The sequence below is a fragment of the Chiloscyllium punctatum genome, chromosome 49 (assembly GCF_047496795.1).
Source record: "Chiloscyllium punctatum isolate Juve2018m chromosome 49, sChiPun1.3, whole genome shotgun sequence".
In the NCBI taxonomy this organism is placed as follows: domain Eukaryota; kingdom Metazoa; phylum Chordata; class Chondrichthyes; order Orectolobiformes; family Hemiscylliidae; genus Chiloscyllium; species Chiloscyllium punctatum.
Window position 1 is genome coordinate 19,167,096 of NC_092787.1, and position 17,507 is coordinate 19,184,602.

The 17,507-nt window shown below is 41.8% G+C and overlaps 1 protein-coding gene across 3 annotated transcripts in view; it reads left to right on the plus strand.

Moving 5' to 3' along the window:
- The window catches only part of LOC140469322 (hemicentin-1-like), a 438,266-nt gene that overhangs the window by 176,986 nt on the left and 243,773 nt on the right, over positions 1-17,507 (plus strand). For all 3 annotated transcript variants that reach the window (XM_072565717.1, XM_072565718.1, XM_072565719.1), the window contains exons 23-25: positions 3,074-3,201; positions 4,131-4,403; positions 10,765-10,857. In XM_072565717.1, the coding sequence (XP_072421818.1) occupies positions 3,074-3,201; positions 4,131-4,403; positions 10,765-10,857 (494 nt within the window). The remainder of the gene's footprint in view (positions 1-3,073; positions 3,202-4,130; positions 4,404-10,764; positions 10,858-17,507) is intronic.

Sequence of the window (17,507 nt, forward strand, 5' to 3'; positions counted from 1 at the left end):
CTTGGTGTGTCATGCGATCTAATCTCGCATTGGCCCTGCTTCAGACCTATGCAATACCACTTCTGTGGTTTTGACAACACACTTCGTCTCCTGAAATAAACTGTCTCTCACTTACTGGAGGCATGTGGCCAGCATTGCATTCCTACTGCCATTTCACCCTCACCCCCAGGTCCAGGGCTATCAGGTTTAACCTAGTGTGGCATCTTCTCCCTTTCAGCAACTCTACTGGAATTATCCCTGTAGTCCTGTGGGGGTGATCCTACAATCAAATAGGAACAGGGACAGTTTAGTATCATGTGAATATGTAGGTTGAGCGTGTGAAAGGACGGGCATAGTCAACTTGCAACCAAGTCAACGGTTTACCCAGCAATTCCCACAAATGTTGGGGGGCTACTGATGGTAATTTTTGTTCTTGTTGGCGCTCTGGGTACTGTCCCACCAACTCTGCCATATTGGCATCCAATCTTGGCCACTAGACATTACCTCTTGCCAACATTTTCATTTTGGAAACTTCTGGATGACCCTGGTGGAGTTCGGCAAGTATCTGTTGGCGACCTTTACTCAGGACAATAAATCTTGTTACAGCAATCTGCTCTCACCAGGACCAGAAAGGTTCCAACCCTGGTTGTGGTGGCTGTTTAGTTTCCCCCATCACCACCGACTCTTTCAGTTTTGGCAGGACTGGATCCTCAGTTGGGTATTACCAGCAGTCACTGGCAGGGCATCCAGGAAGTTTACAAACTTAAAAAAGGTGAATGGCCTGCTCCTGTTCATATGTTGGCAGTTTATTCTGCAGATCTGAGCCAGTTAAGAACTAAATGCAGATTTTTTTTTGTCTGAAAGTCCAATGAACATTTTCACCTTTTCATTTGGTTCTGCCTGCTGCTGGATTCACACCTCTGTTGATTGAGACCTGGCCGGGCTTTATGTCAACCTATGTGTTATATGCGTCACCTTTTGCAGAATTCCATTTGTAACAATCTCCAATCCATTCCTTCACATATAATAAACTCAGGAGGGAGTGAAGAAATCAGGAGAGGGCAGCAGAGAGGGGCTGCAATCGGAGGTAATTAAAGTTGAAAGTTAGCAAAAGTAATAAGGTGGTTATAATATTAAAATGAAGAAAGATCTTAAGCCAGTTAGGTTTATACGCAATCACTAAGATTTTGATTTAAACATTGCACATGTCATGAACATAACCATTCCTTATTACATGGTTTCAATTGGGAAAGTAATTTTCCTTTAGCACAAATTCGTTTAGCACACTTTGCTTTAGGAACACATTAGGAATGCTAAACAAGGGATAATTGTATCATTTGCAGCAGTTGGAAGTACTAATCTGAGATAGAGTTTAAGGTGTATTGAGATTTGCATTTAAATTTTCATTTGATAATTATTTTTTGAGCAATTGAATCTGACATTAGCTGGGGAAAGGTCTCAAATATTCCACATCCAACACTGATATCACTTTCCTTGATCATAATATTTTAAAAAAATCTGGATCCAAAAATATACTTTTATAATATCATTTGTTTCTTTTTGGAAATAGTTTTCCCTTGTGATTTCAGTGGAAATTTCATTGAAATGTGACCAAAATACTGCTAAGTGAGTCAGAAGTATTCCAAGTTATGATGCATTGTTTATCTGTCTCTTCATTCCCAGCTAATTTTTTTTGCGGTTTTATCAGCAAAATCAGACTGAGTTTAGCTGTCTTTGCAGTTCACTTCTAAAACTAATATGTTCATAACGGCCTTTCTCTCAACAGTTTTATGGTTCATGCATGCACTGTGCGTGTAAAACTAAGGAGTGAGGCAGTGAGTAGTAGAGGGCGTGAGGAGAGAAGGGAAATGATGCAAGGTAAATCAAGATGTAGCTGTAAGGAGTATTGGTGTAAATTTTGTTTTATTCACTCATGTGATAAGGGCATCGCTGACTGACCACATTTGTTACCAGTCCCTTGTTGCCCTTGAGAAGGTGGTGGTGAGCTATCTTCTCTAACATTGCAGTCCACATGCTGTAGGTTGACCCACAATGCCCTTAGGAAGGCAATTCCAGGATTCCACGATTCCTTTGCATAAGCAAAGGAATGGCGATATATTTCCAAGTCAGGATGCTGAGTGGCTGGGAGGGAAACATGCAGGTGGTGTTCCTGTGCATTTGTTGCCCTTATCTTTCTAGATGGAAGTGATCGTGGCTTTGGAAGGTGCTGTCCAAGGATCTTTGGTGAATTACTGCAGTGCATCTTGGGTTATATACTGCAGCTACTGAGCATCAGGGGTGGAGAGAGTGGATGCCTGTGGATGTGATGCTAATCAAGTTGGCTGCTTTGTCTGGATGTCAAGCTTCTTGAGTGTTACAGAGTAAAATGCTTACTTTATACTTGGACAGGGACACAGACCCAAACTCTAAGTGACTCCAACCCAATGTAGATAATTCTAGTGTTTGCCATCTTTGTGACTTTTCAGGCATGATATTAATAAGTTAGCACCAGTTTTGGAGCAGTTTTGTGCTAAGTCCATTTTTATGAGGCAGGTTAAATCTAATTTTTATTCATATGGCTATCACCATGGACTGTTTCCATGGGCTCAAGCTTCTGTTGTCTCACTGTCATGGATTTTGTCCGGGCATAGGTCTTGGCATTGGGTGTGTCTATCACACCCTTGAGGCTACTGTAGCTATACCATTCCTCCTCAGAGTTTGTTTCTGCCTTATCTAAGAATAACTATTGTCTGCCTCTTACTAGGTCCTGAAAACTAAATTGACATTCTAACCTACAGATTACTGATTACAACTCTCTCTAGTACTGTACATTCTTTTTATTCTTCTTCTCTGCGTCACAATCATGTCCATATGCATTTCCTACTTTAATACAGAAAACTGCTCCTGACTCATTTTTGATTTAAGGTGCTTACCACTGGCTGAGATGAAGACTCCATTGCTTCAGTCCAGCTGGTTTCAAACTCTAGCCCGAGAGTGGTGTCTTGATGCATTGACCAACTCACCAATAAATAAATTAACTTTGAATTGTAGAACTTTTCCCTTTTCTGATGTGCCTGCTTTTGTTACCATTTAGGTACACAGTCTTGCCATTGGGGTCACTGATGATCTTGGACTCAAGAGCATCTGACAGTGGTCTCTACAAATGCTCAGCTATAAACAGAGCAGGGAATGCCTCACTGACATTGCAACTCATTGTTCAAGGTAAGATTATTTATCTCTGCTTCATTTTGTCCATTTGTTTTCTTGACTCCTTAATTACTGTATAGAGTTTGGTTCCAAGGTTGTTGACTGATCCTAAATATCTTGTTTGAGAGGAGACACAATCCCAGATTTGAACAACTTAGCAGCAAATAGGATGGAGTTGGCTTAAGATAAAGGCTCTGCTCTCGCTGGAAGGAGTCTTGCTGAATTTTGCAAGCGCAGCCCCTTGCTTTTCTGCGGTGAGGCATAGGAGGGGTTTGTCAGGGGCTTGCAACACACATGGCTTAAGGTTATAAATTCTTACAGGTTTACAACGTGCACGCAAGGGAAAATTTTCAAGGCTATAAAGAAATAGATTAATTATTCAGTTTGATGCTCCATCCATCCTCTCAGATGTTAAAAGATTCATGCCACTATTTAATAGACGAGTGGATGTTGTGATGGTGTTATCCCTTGTTTCCTAACTAACACTGTGTTTGTTTGTTGACCAGTATTTTTGCAGAAACCTTTCCCAGGAAACAAAATCATGAGGGATTTGAACATCATGTCTAGGAAAAATAACTGTTCCCATTGTTCGTAAAGTAGATTTTAAAGTGATTGGCAAGCAGGAAATGAGGATACAATTGTTACAAAGCAAGTGATTATAGTCTGAAATGTGCTGCCTGAGAATGTGGAGGAGGTCAATGCATTTGTGGCTTTTGAAAGAAAATTGGATCATTTTGAAGAGAAAGATATTGCAGGCTTAAGGGGAAAATCCAGGGGCTTGGAACTAGTTGAATTGCCCTAGCAAAGAGCCAGCATAGTCATGACAGGTTAACTGACCTCCTTCCTTCCTGTCATTATTGAATGATTCTGCAAATAGACTAGGTTGAGCACAAGAATTTGTGTGATGTCAATTCATTTTTACTTTTTCTTTTTCCTCTTTCTAGTTCCTCCCAAAATCCATCTGTCTCATCATCTCCTGAAGGTAATCGTAGGTCAGTCCATTGACCTTCCCTGCCTGGCACATGGTGATCCAACTCCAAAAATCAGGTGGTATAAGGATGATGAAGCCCTGCTGCAGGGTGCCACAGATTCACTGGATGGTCCTGATGGCTCAATCAACATTGCAGACGTGGAACTCTCTGATGCTGGGATTTATCGTTGTGAAGCAACCAATAATGCTGGACATGATATGACTCAAATGACACTGGAAGTCTTGGGTAAGTGTGCATTAGAACTGTTTATGTCACAGCCTCAAGCCACATTAGGCACAAACAATGTCAGGTGTCTGCAACTAGTTTCCTTCATATTATCCTGTAGGAACTGCACTGAGGCTGGGACTGGTTTGAATATACATACATATGGAAGCAGAAATAGGCAATTTGGTCCCTTGAGTCTGCTCAACAATTCGGCTACACATGACCAGTCTTTCAATATCATTTTCCTGCATTATCTCCAAATCCCTTAATATATCTAAATCTATCAATCTTAGTCTTGAATATATTTAATGACTGGGCCTCCACAACAATCTGGGCAGAGAATATTGAAATTTCAACTGAGTGAATAAACTCCCCTTCATCTTAGTCAAGAGTGTGGCACTGGAAAAGCACAGCAGGTCAGACAGCATCCAAGGAACAGGAGAATCAACGTTTTGGGCATAAGCCCTTCATCAGGAAGGTCTTGCAAACTGATAGTTTAGGGTTGCTAGAATTGAGGTACCAATGGCCAACTGAGAACCTCTGACAGCTGTTCAGCTGTCCTCCTGCTTCAACAGTTATCACCGAGATGTTATGACAGTGGGGGTCACAGAGAAAAACTTTTGGGAAGCACTATTCTAGAGCTCGCAGTTGGAGGAAATATCATTCCTGCTTTTGGATGTTGAATTTGTTTTTCCCAAGTTGAAGCAAGTGGTGTGTTACAGGGGAATGGAACATCAGAATTAGTTGAGATATTTAAATGTGTCAAGATTAATGTAAATGGAATTAAAAACTCAAAATGGAGTCAGTAGATGGAATGATCTATTAATTGTGGTGATTAACTTGATTCCTTTCTCCCAAGTGGTATCTCTTGGGTGTCCAAAGCCTGTTTCATGTGGTAGGCCACTTTTAATTTGCAAATTTGGATTGTATGATGTACATCGGACCCAATGACCATTTTATAATGGAATAGCATATATTATGCACTCTCTGACCAGCCTGATCATCATGATTGTAATGGGATTAGCCAAGTGGACCTCACAGAATATGCGTTCCCTGGTTGCGACTATTCGTCTGTTCTGATCAGGGAGCCCTGGCTGACAGATATAGATAGAAGTGTCAGACATCCTGTTCACTCTGAGAGCTGGCTTTGAGGGAGCTGGATCAGTATCAAGGACACATGTAAATAAAGGGTGACTTGGTGATAGGATACCAACCTCTGTGGAGTTATTTCAGTTGTGACAAAAGAAAAGCATGCTCCTGAAGAAATTCACTTGCAAGAGTCGTCCTTGAATTTGAATAAAAATTTCTGGCATCATTATTTGAGAAGATTGACTTGTTTGATCCTGCTGACAAAGACTGGGCCCAGTATGTGAAAAGAATGCATTACTTTTTCCAGGCAAATGATTTAGGAGCAGATGAAAAGCAACAAGTAATTCTTTTGACTGCTTGTGGACTTGCAGTTTTTTCAGTTATTAGGAACCTAACTTTCCCTGAGGCACGAGATACTAAAACCTTTCAAGACTTGACAGATTTATTTGAGGAATTTTACGGCGCCAAGCCTTCCATTATTCTGAGATGCTCTTGGTTTTACTCAACAATTTGAGAGCCAAGGAAGTCCATATTGGGATTATTGATGAGGTAGAGATGATTAGCAGAGGCTTGTGACTTTGGCTTAACCTTTAATCTGATGCTTAGACACAGTTTGGTGTGTGGGATTAATGATGTAACATGCAAAAGCGCCTACTAGCTGATGCCCAACTGGGATTTCAAGCAGGCACTGCAACTGGCTTTTATCATTGGCAAATGTAGCAAGTGGAGCATATGAGTTGCCGAGTATTCTGATTGAAGCAGCCACACTCACCAGTCCTTGAACTTGAGTGAAGGCAATTGCATAGCCTGACTCAGGACATATCCTAAACAGAGGTATTCCAGGTTAGCCCACAGCAAAACCCCAAAACAATGCCAAACCTGGGCCAAGCGGTTAAAATTCTCTGCAGGATCTGAGCTGGCAAGCAATTGTGGTTTGCCGGTATGTGGACTCAAAACAGCAAAAGAGTCCCACTCGACCTAAAGTGAGTAAGAGAACTCATAGGCCAGTATCCAGGGAATACACACCAATCAAAATAAACATCTGATTGAATGGTCAGCCAGTTCTCATAGAGGTCGATATCGCCACAGATGTTTCAATGATCGCAGAACTAAACTTTAACAAAATTTTCTCTGGACTCCAACCCTTAAATTTATGCTAAATCTCATTTAGACTGAAAACCTGTACCAGGAAACCTTTACAGGTTAAGTATACAACTTCCGTTCCGGTCTGTAATGCGAAGCAACTGGTTCAGTTACCATTAATTGTAGTAAAAGATTCGTTCCCAAGCTTGATGGAGTGAAATTGGTTGAGAAAGATTCACCGAGGTTGGCTCAACATTTTCCAATTAGAAAACAGCTGCCTGGGTGAAATCCTAAGTACATACCCGGAAGTTTTTCCAGAAACTCTAGGGACTAGACCAGGAAGTAAGTCCACAATTCTGCAAGGGTCTCCCCGTGACATTTGCCTCAGAAGTAGAGGCAGAATTTAGAAAACGCAGGCATTGTCCAACCAGTGCAGTTTGTGGAATGGGCAATCACCGATTGTAAAACCTAACAGGTTGGTTTACCTTTGGGCAGATTTTAAATGAATGCTAAACTGTTTTTTTGCAGCTGGATAAATACCCAAAACCTTGTATAAAGGATTTATATGCAAAGCTGGCAGGGCAGCTGTCCTTTATGAAGCTGGACGAGAGACATGCATACTTGCAATTGCAGTTAGATGAGGATTCACAGAACTGTGCTACAATTAATACCCATAAGGGTTTGAACCAATATACAAGACTACCATTTGGAGTATCGTCAACCTGTGCAATTTTCCAGTGGATGATGGAGAAAATTTTACAAAGTCATTTATCTAGATGACATGCTAATGACAGGGAACACCAATAAAGAGCTCTTTGAGAACTTGGACATAGTTCTTTGACGTTTCTCCCTCGCAGGTGTATGCCTTGGAAGGGAAAAACTTTGTATTCCAGGCACCCCAAGTGACCTACTTGGGCCACAGAGTTATCAAGACCAGATTATACCTGTTGGAAGAGAAAATGAGGGCAATCAAAGGTGACTCAGCTCCCACGACAGGACCGGAGCTGAGGTCTTTCCTTGAGTTGTTGAGTTATTACTTACTGAGATTTCACCTGGTCACCATCATGATACTTTCCTTTCATCTCTTAAAAAAAGGTCAGCCTTGGAAACAGTCACATAGCCAAGCCATAGTTTTCAGGGAAGTGAAGAAACAGGTATCATCCTCTAAGATGTTGGTACACTATGATCCCAAGCAAGATCTGGTATTGACATGCAATACTCCCCCTTACAGCATTAGGGTGATATTAGCTCCTAGCTGACCCAATGGAGAGGAATACTCGATATTCTTCCTGGACTTTGGCTGATGCCGAATGAATATATGCGCATATAGAGAAGAAAGTTTTTGCAGTCATATTTGGATTCAGGAAGTTCCACAAATACCTTTCTGGACATAAAGTTGTAAAAATAACAGAGCACAAGCCCCTGCTGGATCTACATAGTGGACAATGTAGTGCCGCCCATAACCTCAGGGCAAATTTGATAGTGGGCTTTAGTTCTAAGTGCGTATAATTATAAGTGTGAATACCATGCCAGGAGGCCAAGTAGCAAATGTGGATGCATTGAACCACCTCCCGCTGGCAGATACACCACCGGTGGCACCGCCCTGGAAGTGTCGGTAATGGTTTTTAATTTTCTGGCACCCTTCCAATCACAGCTGACAATATCAGCCTTTGTACGCAGAAAGATCTGGTCCTGGCAAAACTGAAACAGCTGGTGGTGATGGGTGAAACCAAAGGGCCAGAAATTAAACTATTTGTCCTGGAGAGACCACATCACAGTAGAGAATGGCATATTGTTATGGAGAGCAAGAGTCATTGTCCTGAGCAAAGGTTGTCACCAGATACTGCACTCCACAAGGGTCTTCCAGGGATTTCCAAAATGAAGATGTTGGTGAGAAGTTACATCTGGTGGCCAGGGTTGGATGCAGACATAGCTGCATTGGTGGGGCAATGCAGAGACTGTCAACAAGGACAGAAATTATTGCCATAAATATTAATTTCGGGAATGGCCAGGTAAATCCTAGACTCAGATACATGCCGACTGTGCTGGTCCTTTCATGGACTCGATGGTCTTAGTTATTGTGGACGCCCACTCAAAGTGGCTGGACGTTCATTTGTCAAACATAGAGATGATGATAGAAAACTTGCACACATCTTTTGCAAATGCACGGACTCCTGGAAATGTTGCACAGATAATGGGTCATCATTTACCTGCAGGGAATTTGAGTATTTCCTATTGTCGAATGGCACTCGACATATAAGGACAGCTCCATATCATCCATCATTGGATGGCCTGGCAGAAAAAGCAGTCCAAACATTGAAGGCAGGCTTAAAGAAACAGCCGACAGCTTCACTTGATGCCAAACTATCCCAGTTCCTGTTGGATTATAGGACCTCCCCTCATGTAACAACAGGGAAAGCTCCAATAGAGTTGCTAATGGGGAGGAGATGCCACACCAGGTTAAATCTGATCTTCCTGGACCTCAAGGTGAGGGTGAAATGGCATCAGGAATGCCAGTGCTGGACACAAAACTCTGTCAAGTGAGAGAGACAGTTTACTACAGGGCACGACGTTTGGTGTAGCAACCAGGGGAATAGCCCTGCATGGATAAGAGACATGGTCAATGCGAGATCAGGTCCAGTGATATATAAAGTTTGGGTAGGTGTTACGGTCCCGTACAAGCACATAGATCAAATGAAAGCTGCAATCTCACAAACTGGAGGAGAGAAACGTGCCTGGCTTCTTGGCAACCTTTTCAAATGTTCCAGAACCCATGGGTTTTCCCTCTCTGTCAAGCATCAGAGATACCTTGGAATCATGAGGAAGCAAATGAACTTTTTTGAGACGCTCCGGGTGCAAGATGTATGTTACACGTCACCTGTATCAGAGGCAGTGTTGGAGGAACCTGACCCAGTGCTAAAATGTGCCAGGAGGAGCTAAAGTGAAGAACCAGCCTCTGTCCTTGGACTCAGAGCGGAAGGGATGCTGTGATTGTAATGAGGTCAGCCAGGTGGACCTCATAGAATATGAGTACCCTAATTGAGGCTGTTAATGTGATCCAATTAGTGAGCCCTGGCTGACAGCTAAGAACTGAAGTATCAGACATCCAATTCATTCTGAGGGAGCTAGATCAGTATCAACGACCCTTCATGTGTAAAAATGTGACTTGGTGATGGGATACCTGTCTCTCTGGAATGATTTCATGATTATGGTGCAGAGGCCTTGCACAGTTAAGCTGTAACACTAACAGGCGAAAAGAGCAAAGTTTATTCTGTGGATCAAAGCTGGCCTAGGTTATATGTTATTGCCCACTGCAGTACCACTGCTAGCCTGCATCAAGAAACCCTTGGTCACCTTCAAGTTGGACCAAAGGGTATGTTTCCACGCTGTATATCTCTGACTCTATTACTCAGACCTTAATTTGTTAATTCAATTTAAATGAGGTCAAGCATTTCAAAATAGCTGTAACCTCTTCTAATATTTAAAATTGCTGCCAAGTGTCTTCCTGAATTATTCAGTCTCCTAAGAAACTGGCTACAGACTAGCATTTACAAAGATGTTGGAGACTGTTTTCATTTTGCCCCCTTGTAAGGTGTAATGTAAGATATCCACGTGAGATGACATAATTCAATATTCCAGCCTCAGCACAGAATTTGTAAATGGCATCACTTTGAGGTCTTTTCAGTTATTAATACAGATGATGTTGTTGGAAGCAAAAGCTTCATTGGCCATTTTGATGAGCCAGGTGTTCCAGTGGATAGTAGTCTTGCCTCCGTGTTGGAGTTTTGAATGTTCAGTTCCCAATCCAGGACGTATCAAACCTGCCAAGACAGCACAATTCTGAGGGGCTGTTGCACCAGTGAAAGTGCTGTTTTTTCGATGAGATGTTGCAGTAATATCCTGTTTGTCTTCTTGGATGGATATAAACGATTCGATAGCAATATTTCAAAAAAGAGTAGGGGAGTTATCTCTGGTCCTGTTCAATATCTATCATTTAATCAACATCAGAAAAATTCATAATTTGATTATTATCATAATGCTGTTTGTGGAAGTTTGCTGTTTATCAATTGATCATCATGTTTCCTATATTATAATAGTGACTATACTGAAAGTATTTAATTGACTGTAATATGCTTTGGAATGTTCGGTGGTCACACAAGACACTATAAAAATGCAAAAAATGTTTCAGATACCATTTATGTTTCATCAGAACCACCGTTTTTTGCTGAAGACATTGCCCTAATTAATGCTGAACAAGAGCGGTTGGCCAGAGATAAAGTCATACTTCCCTGCCCAGTTAATGGTGAGAGTCTATTTTTTGTCAAAATTATCAGAAACTGGAACCTTGATTTTCAGGGGAGGTGATGGTTGGAACGAACATTGGAAGCTTGAGGAGGTGGCAGCGGTTCCTACAATACAATATTTCTGTCATATGATCTCTTACATCACTTCTGATGAAGCTTACTATTTACATATTTGACTATTCAATCTTTATGCAGTTATGTGAAGGGACTAAGTTAACTAATACTATTCTTTTTGCAGAGAAAGAGAAATTGAAATTTAATAGAGTTGTTTAAAGTTATGAGAGATTTTGATATTGTTTATAGTGAGAAACTGCATTCACTGACTTTCGGGTCTCAACCCGAAGTAAAGAGGATTATCACCTCTTTAACCCTTTCTCTGTCTCAACATATTATTATTCATTTTAACTTGCAACTATCACATTTCAATAAAAACATAATCACCAGATCAACATGAAGGAACCAATTGCAAAATTTTCTTTAGTGAAAGAAAGAGGAATTTTATTACAAAGTAATACAAACACACAGACAAAGTTCAGTTATAAACTTACAAAGAAGCGACGATTAGAGTGTGTCCTGCTTCCATAGGTTTGTTGAAACTTGTAGATGATCTTGATTTTTCAGTTGATGGTCATTTTCACAAGTTGTTTTTCTCACCAGCACAGATTTTGTTGTTCACTTGTGGGACGTGGGTGTCATTGGCTGGCCAACATTTATTACCTGTGGTTAGTTGCCCTTGAGGAGGTGGTAATGACGTGCCTTCTTGATCTGCTGCACTGCATTTGGTGTAGTTAAACCCATAATACCATTCGGCTGGGAATTCCAGTATTTTGACCTGGCAACTCTGAAGGTTGTGTGCCAGATATGCCGAGCCAAAACGTTGTACAGGTCTGCTGCTGTTGATAGCCCATAACACCTCATGGATGGCCTGTCTTGACTTGCTAGATCTATTCCAAGTCTGTCCCATTTAGCCTGGTGATAGTGCCACACAACATGATGGATGGTATTCTCAATGTAAAGGCATGGCCTCTTTTTAGATTAGATTACATTACAGTGTGGAAACAGGCCCTTCGGCCCAACAAGTCCACACCGACCTGCCGAAGCGCAACCCACCCATACCCCTACATTTACCCCTTACCTAACACTATGGGCAATTTAGCATGGCCAATTCACCTGACCTGCACATCGTTTGGACTGTGGGAGGAAACCGGAGCACCCGGAGGAAACCCACGCAGACACGGGGAGAACGTGCAAACTCCACACAGACAGTCGCCTGAGGCGGGAATTGAACCCAGGTCTCAGGCGCTGTGAGGCAGCAGTGCTAACCACTGTGCCACCGTGCCGCCTTGCCTCTTCTCTACAAGGAATATGCAATGGTCATGCTTACGGATACTGTCACAGACAGGTGCATCTGCAGCCAGCAGTTTGGCAAGAATGAGGAATTCAGAGAGAGGGAAAAGGGGAGAGAAGAATTTTCAGTATCTTTACTATCATCAGTCCATGTTGCACAATGTTCAGCACCATTCACAACTCCTCTGGCATTGAAACAGTCCTTTTCCAAAAGCAATAGAACCTGGACAATATTCAAGCTTGGGCTGAAAACTGGCAAGTAACATTCGCACCACACAAATGCCAGGCAGCAACCATCACCAGCAAGAGAGAATCTAACCATCATCCCTTAACATTCAAATACATTACTATCACCATATTCCCCACTGTCATCATCCTAGGCACTACCATAGACTAGAAACTGAACTAGACTAGCCAAATAAATATAGGGGCTGTGAGAGCAGGTCAGAGGATAAAAATCCTGGATGTGTTTAGTTCAATCAAAACCCAAGAAACTTGATGCTATCTAGGGCAAAGCAGCTGGCTTGATAGGCACCACGTTCACAAATGTGCACTCCCTCCACCATTGATTCATTAGCTGCAGGGTGTGTACCATCTACAAGATGCACTGCAGAAATTGGCAAAGGCTGCATAGCCAACCTTCCAAACCCACAACCACTTTGATCCAGAAGGACAGGATAGCAGATACACAGGAACAGAATCAACTGCAAGTTCCCCTCCAAGCCATTCACCATTCTAACTTGAAAATATATCACATTCCTTCTCTTCAATTTCACTCCAGTTGTAAGAAGGGTCAATTATCAAAGGACACGGATTTAAATTTACAAAGTATTTAAAGCACAGAAACAGCCTATTCAGCCTAACATGAATGAATATAACTGGCTGAAACCAGAGTGAAATTTGAAAAGCAGATTTAGTACTAATTTCTCAAAGAGATTTGGAGAAATACTTGTACTGGAGATATTTGCAGCTGTTGGGAAAAGAACGGGTGAATTGGATATCTATTTCATAAAGTAAGTGCTGGCAAGATGGCTGAAAATGCACTAGATTATGTGAATGCAGTAATAAACTTAAATAACAAAATCATTATACTTGTAAATGACTTTAAAATACAAAAGCATTGTTTTGTTTCTTGCTGTTTTCTGTTCCTGCTACTTTTATTTTAACTTGCTCACTTATGTTTATTCCATTTCTGAACAATTAATTCCTTGCTGTTTGAATTTGAAATAATTCCACAGAGGCCAGTGTCCTGTCACAAAGTCACCTTTTATTTACTTGTGCACGTACACTGGCAGTGGCCATCCAGTTTGGAGTCAGTCCTCAACTGAGGAGATTCTAATATCCCTTTTTCTTCCTTTTTATTTTAAATCCCCCATACTACTGCCAAACAGCAGTAATGCGTATTCCTCCACAGCACCCATGTCATGTGTGTGTAGGTTAGAAACTGTGAAGAAGCATTAAGTGCTTGTTTTTCCCTGTTATATTGTTCAGCCAAGGCTTTCCTGATTGGCCCAGGTTAACAACCGCAATCAAGAACCTTGTTGTCAATGAAGTCCACCTGTTTCCAAGCACTACAGTGTTGTAATTCTTAAAATATTTCTTTTGTTGCTTTCCTTTTTTCTCGCTTTTGAATCCCATGGTCTGTCTGGAGGCAGAAGCGCCATTATTTCTAAAACAAATGCCAATGACCAAATCCACTTTTGCTTTCCAAATCAGGGAAGCAAATCTGCCATCCTTACCCAGTCTGACCTACATGTGACTCCCCCACATCACTGTGACACTTAAGTGCCCTCATTTTAAGGGAAACCAAGGATAAACAATAAGTACTAGCCTTGTTAGTGATGCCCTTGTCCTATGAAAGAACAAAGAAAAAAGAGTTTGGAAAAAAGTATTGACACTGCACTAAATTTCCATCCGTGTTCACTTCTTAAAGCTCCAAGACTCAAGCTCCTTTATTTCACAATAAGCTACAGAAATAATTTATTAAGAGGAAATCTGTACGTTTTAAGCATTCCAAGGACTGCCTTGAATAAAGCTGAATTTGAAGTTGAGACAGATGATCCTGTTTCATGACTAATGGAAAGCAGAGTCGATAGTAGTTTCTTAGTTCTGGTGATTGCTGGAGGCCTGAAAGAAAGGTTTTTTTTATCACACAAAGGCACAGTGCTCTAAAGGTAAGATCTAAGAGAACATGTGATGTAGTGTAGCTTAACCTCTGTAATGGGGAAGATACTTGAGTCTATTATCAATGAAGAAACAGCAAGGCATCTAAATAACAATTGTCCCATTGGGCAGATGCAGCATGGGATCATGAACGGTAATCATGCTTGACGAATCTTTTGGAATTCTATGAAGACATTATAAGCAAGGTGGACAATGCAGGCCCCATGGATGTGGGATACCTAGATTTCCAAAAGGCTTTCGACAAGGTGCCGCACAAGAGGCTGCTGCATAAGATAAGAATGCATGACGTTAGGGGTAAACTATTAGCATGGATAGAGGATTGGTTGACTGACAGAAAACAAAGAGTGGGGATAAATGAGTGCTATTCTGGCTGGCAATCAGTAACTAGTGGTGTGCCTCAGGGATCAGTGTTGGGACTGCAATTATTCACAATTGAATAGATGATTTGGAGTTGGGGATCACATGCAGGGTGTCAAAGTTTGCAGATGACACAACAATGAGTGGCAGAGCAAAGTGTGCAGAGAACTGTGAAATTTTGCAGAGGAACATAGATACATTGAGTGAGTGGGCAAAGGTCTAACAGATGGAATACAATATTAAGAAATGTGAAGTCATATGTTTCGGTAGGAGGAATAGTAAAAAGGATTATTACTTGAATGGTAAAAAGTTACAGCATGCTGCAATGCAGAGGGACCTGAGTGTCCTTGTGCCTGAATCACAGAAGGTTGGTCTGTATGTACAAGTAATTAGGAAGGCAAATGGAATTTTGTCCTTCATTGCTAAAGGGATTGGGCTTAAAACAGAGAGGTTATGTTGCACCTGTACAAGGTGCTGGTGAGGCCACACCTGGAGTACTGTGTGCAGTTTTAGTCTCCTTACTTGAGAGAGGATGTACTGGCACTGGAGGGGATGCAGAGGAGGTTCACTAGGTTGATAGGGAGTTGAGGGGGTTCGCTTATGAGGAGAGACTGAGTAGACTGGGATTATATTCATTGGAATTGAGAAGATTGAGGATATATCCTATGGAAACATATAATATTATTAAGGGAACAGATAAGATCGAAGTAGAGAGGATTTTTCCATTGGCAGGTGAAACGAGGACAAGAGGGCAAAGCCTCAAGATTAGGGGGAGCAGATTTAGAACTGAATTGAGAAGGAAATTCTTCACCCAGAGGGTTGTTAATCCATGGAATTCCTTGCCCAGGGAAGTAGTTGACGCTACTTCAGTAAATGTTTTTAAAGCTAAGGTAGTTTTTTTTTTAACAATAAAGGAATTAAGGAATACGGTGACAGCATAATGCCTTTTAGAGATGGAAACTGTCATCCTTATTTGGTCTGGCCTGCATGTGACTCTAGACCCACAGCAATGTGGTTGACTCTTTACTACCCTCTGAGCAATTAGGGATGGGCAATAAATGCTGGCCCAGCCAACAATGCCTTAATCCCATGAATGAATCAAAAAATTCCAATTGATTTTTTAAAAAGCAGATTTCTGCTCACAAAATCTGATTTTAACGAGGAGCTTGAGTACAAAACTGAGCCAAATTATCTCACTCTTTATATCAGCCTCTTGACCAATGACTTACAAGCCTGATTAACCTGCTTGTCTAAATTTCTGTTTAAATGTTTGTGTTATTTTCAAGATAATAAATATTAGTGGTCAAGAATCTGGAATTCCCTTCTAATTCCCTCTCCACTGTGCTGTCTGCCTTTAAATCTGGCCAGGTTTTACCCATAATCCTCCTTTATATGTCCCTGCATGGCATTGAGAAAAAGGCCAATTTTCCACTTCACCACCCTTGAGAAGATGATGGTGAACCGCCCACTTGAACTACTGCAAATACACCCAGAGTGCTACTGGGAAAGGAGTTCCAGCATTTTGATCCAATGACAATGAAAGAATGGCAATATAGTTCCAAGTCAGGATGATCAGGAGAAAGCGAGGACTGCAGATGCTGCTGATCAGAGCTGAAAATGTGTTGCTGGAGAAGCACAGCAGGTCAGGCAGCATCCAAGGAGCAGGAGAATCAACGTTTCGAGCATAAGTCCTTCATCAGGAATCACCTGCTGTGCTTTTCCAGCAACGCACCCTCAAGTCAGGATGATGTGTGTCTTTCGGGTCAGATAATCTGCACTTAGCCACGTTTTTATGTCAGCTGCTGCCCTTGTCACTTTAGGTAGTAGGAGTCACAGGTTACTGTTGAAGATGCTCTTGAAAGGACTTTGGTGAGTTCCTGCTGTGTATCTTTTAGATGCCTCATACTGCCACCACTTTGTGCCAGTGGTGGAGAGGTTGAATGTTTAAGATGTTGATTGAAGTCAAGCGGGCTGCTTTGGCCTGGTTGGAGTCAGTTTTCTTAATGTTGCATCAGAATTCATCAGGCAAGTGGAGAGTATTTCATCACAATCCTTACCCGTTCCTTACCCCTCTCTGTTACTGACTATCCTCCATGTTAATTTGCCATAATGCCACACTTGAGTCCCGAAAGTTCCTCTGACTTACCTTCCAAGAGGTTTCCTGGCTTTCTGTCCCATCTCCATGGCCATTTTCCTCATTTGACAAGGTCACTGAGCCCTTTAGAAGGATGGCCACCTCAGTGAAAATCTTGAAAACTCTGACTTGGGCCTGTTGATATGGTGAGGTAGGCTTCCCTCTTCGGAAGGTGGTTGCTGGCAGAAGAATGTGGCCTCCTGCCTGCTCAGCGGCCATTGTTTTGACTGTCCCATACCCGTTGGTGCCATTTCCATGCTGCAAGCTGTAGTTCTTAATTGTAGGCTGCTGGCCCTTCAAAGCTGATGATCTCTGTCTGATTGGCCCTGCAGCTTCAAAAGTCCAGCCAGCAACTCAGGTAGAGAAACTGTCTCCATTAAAGTTAAGGGGGTACCTCTATCAAAAACCCAGGTCAGTGACTGTACATTGCTCATGCCACCCACTAACCTCAAATCACGACCACCTGTTTTCCAGATTTGGAAACAGACCTGACTCCTATTTCCCATTCCTAGCAGTCCACTATGTGGACCTTCTGTAATTTGTTGTTTCCAGCTACAGATTTACTGTAACTCATTTAGTGAGACAGATATATATCCTGATCAAACACTTCTACATACATCAGTTGAA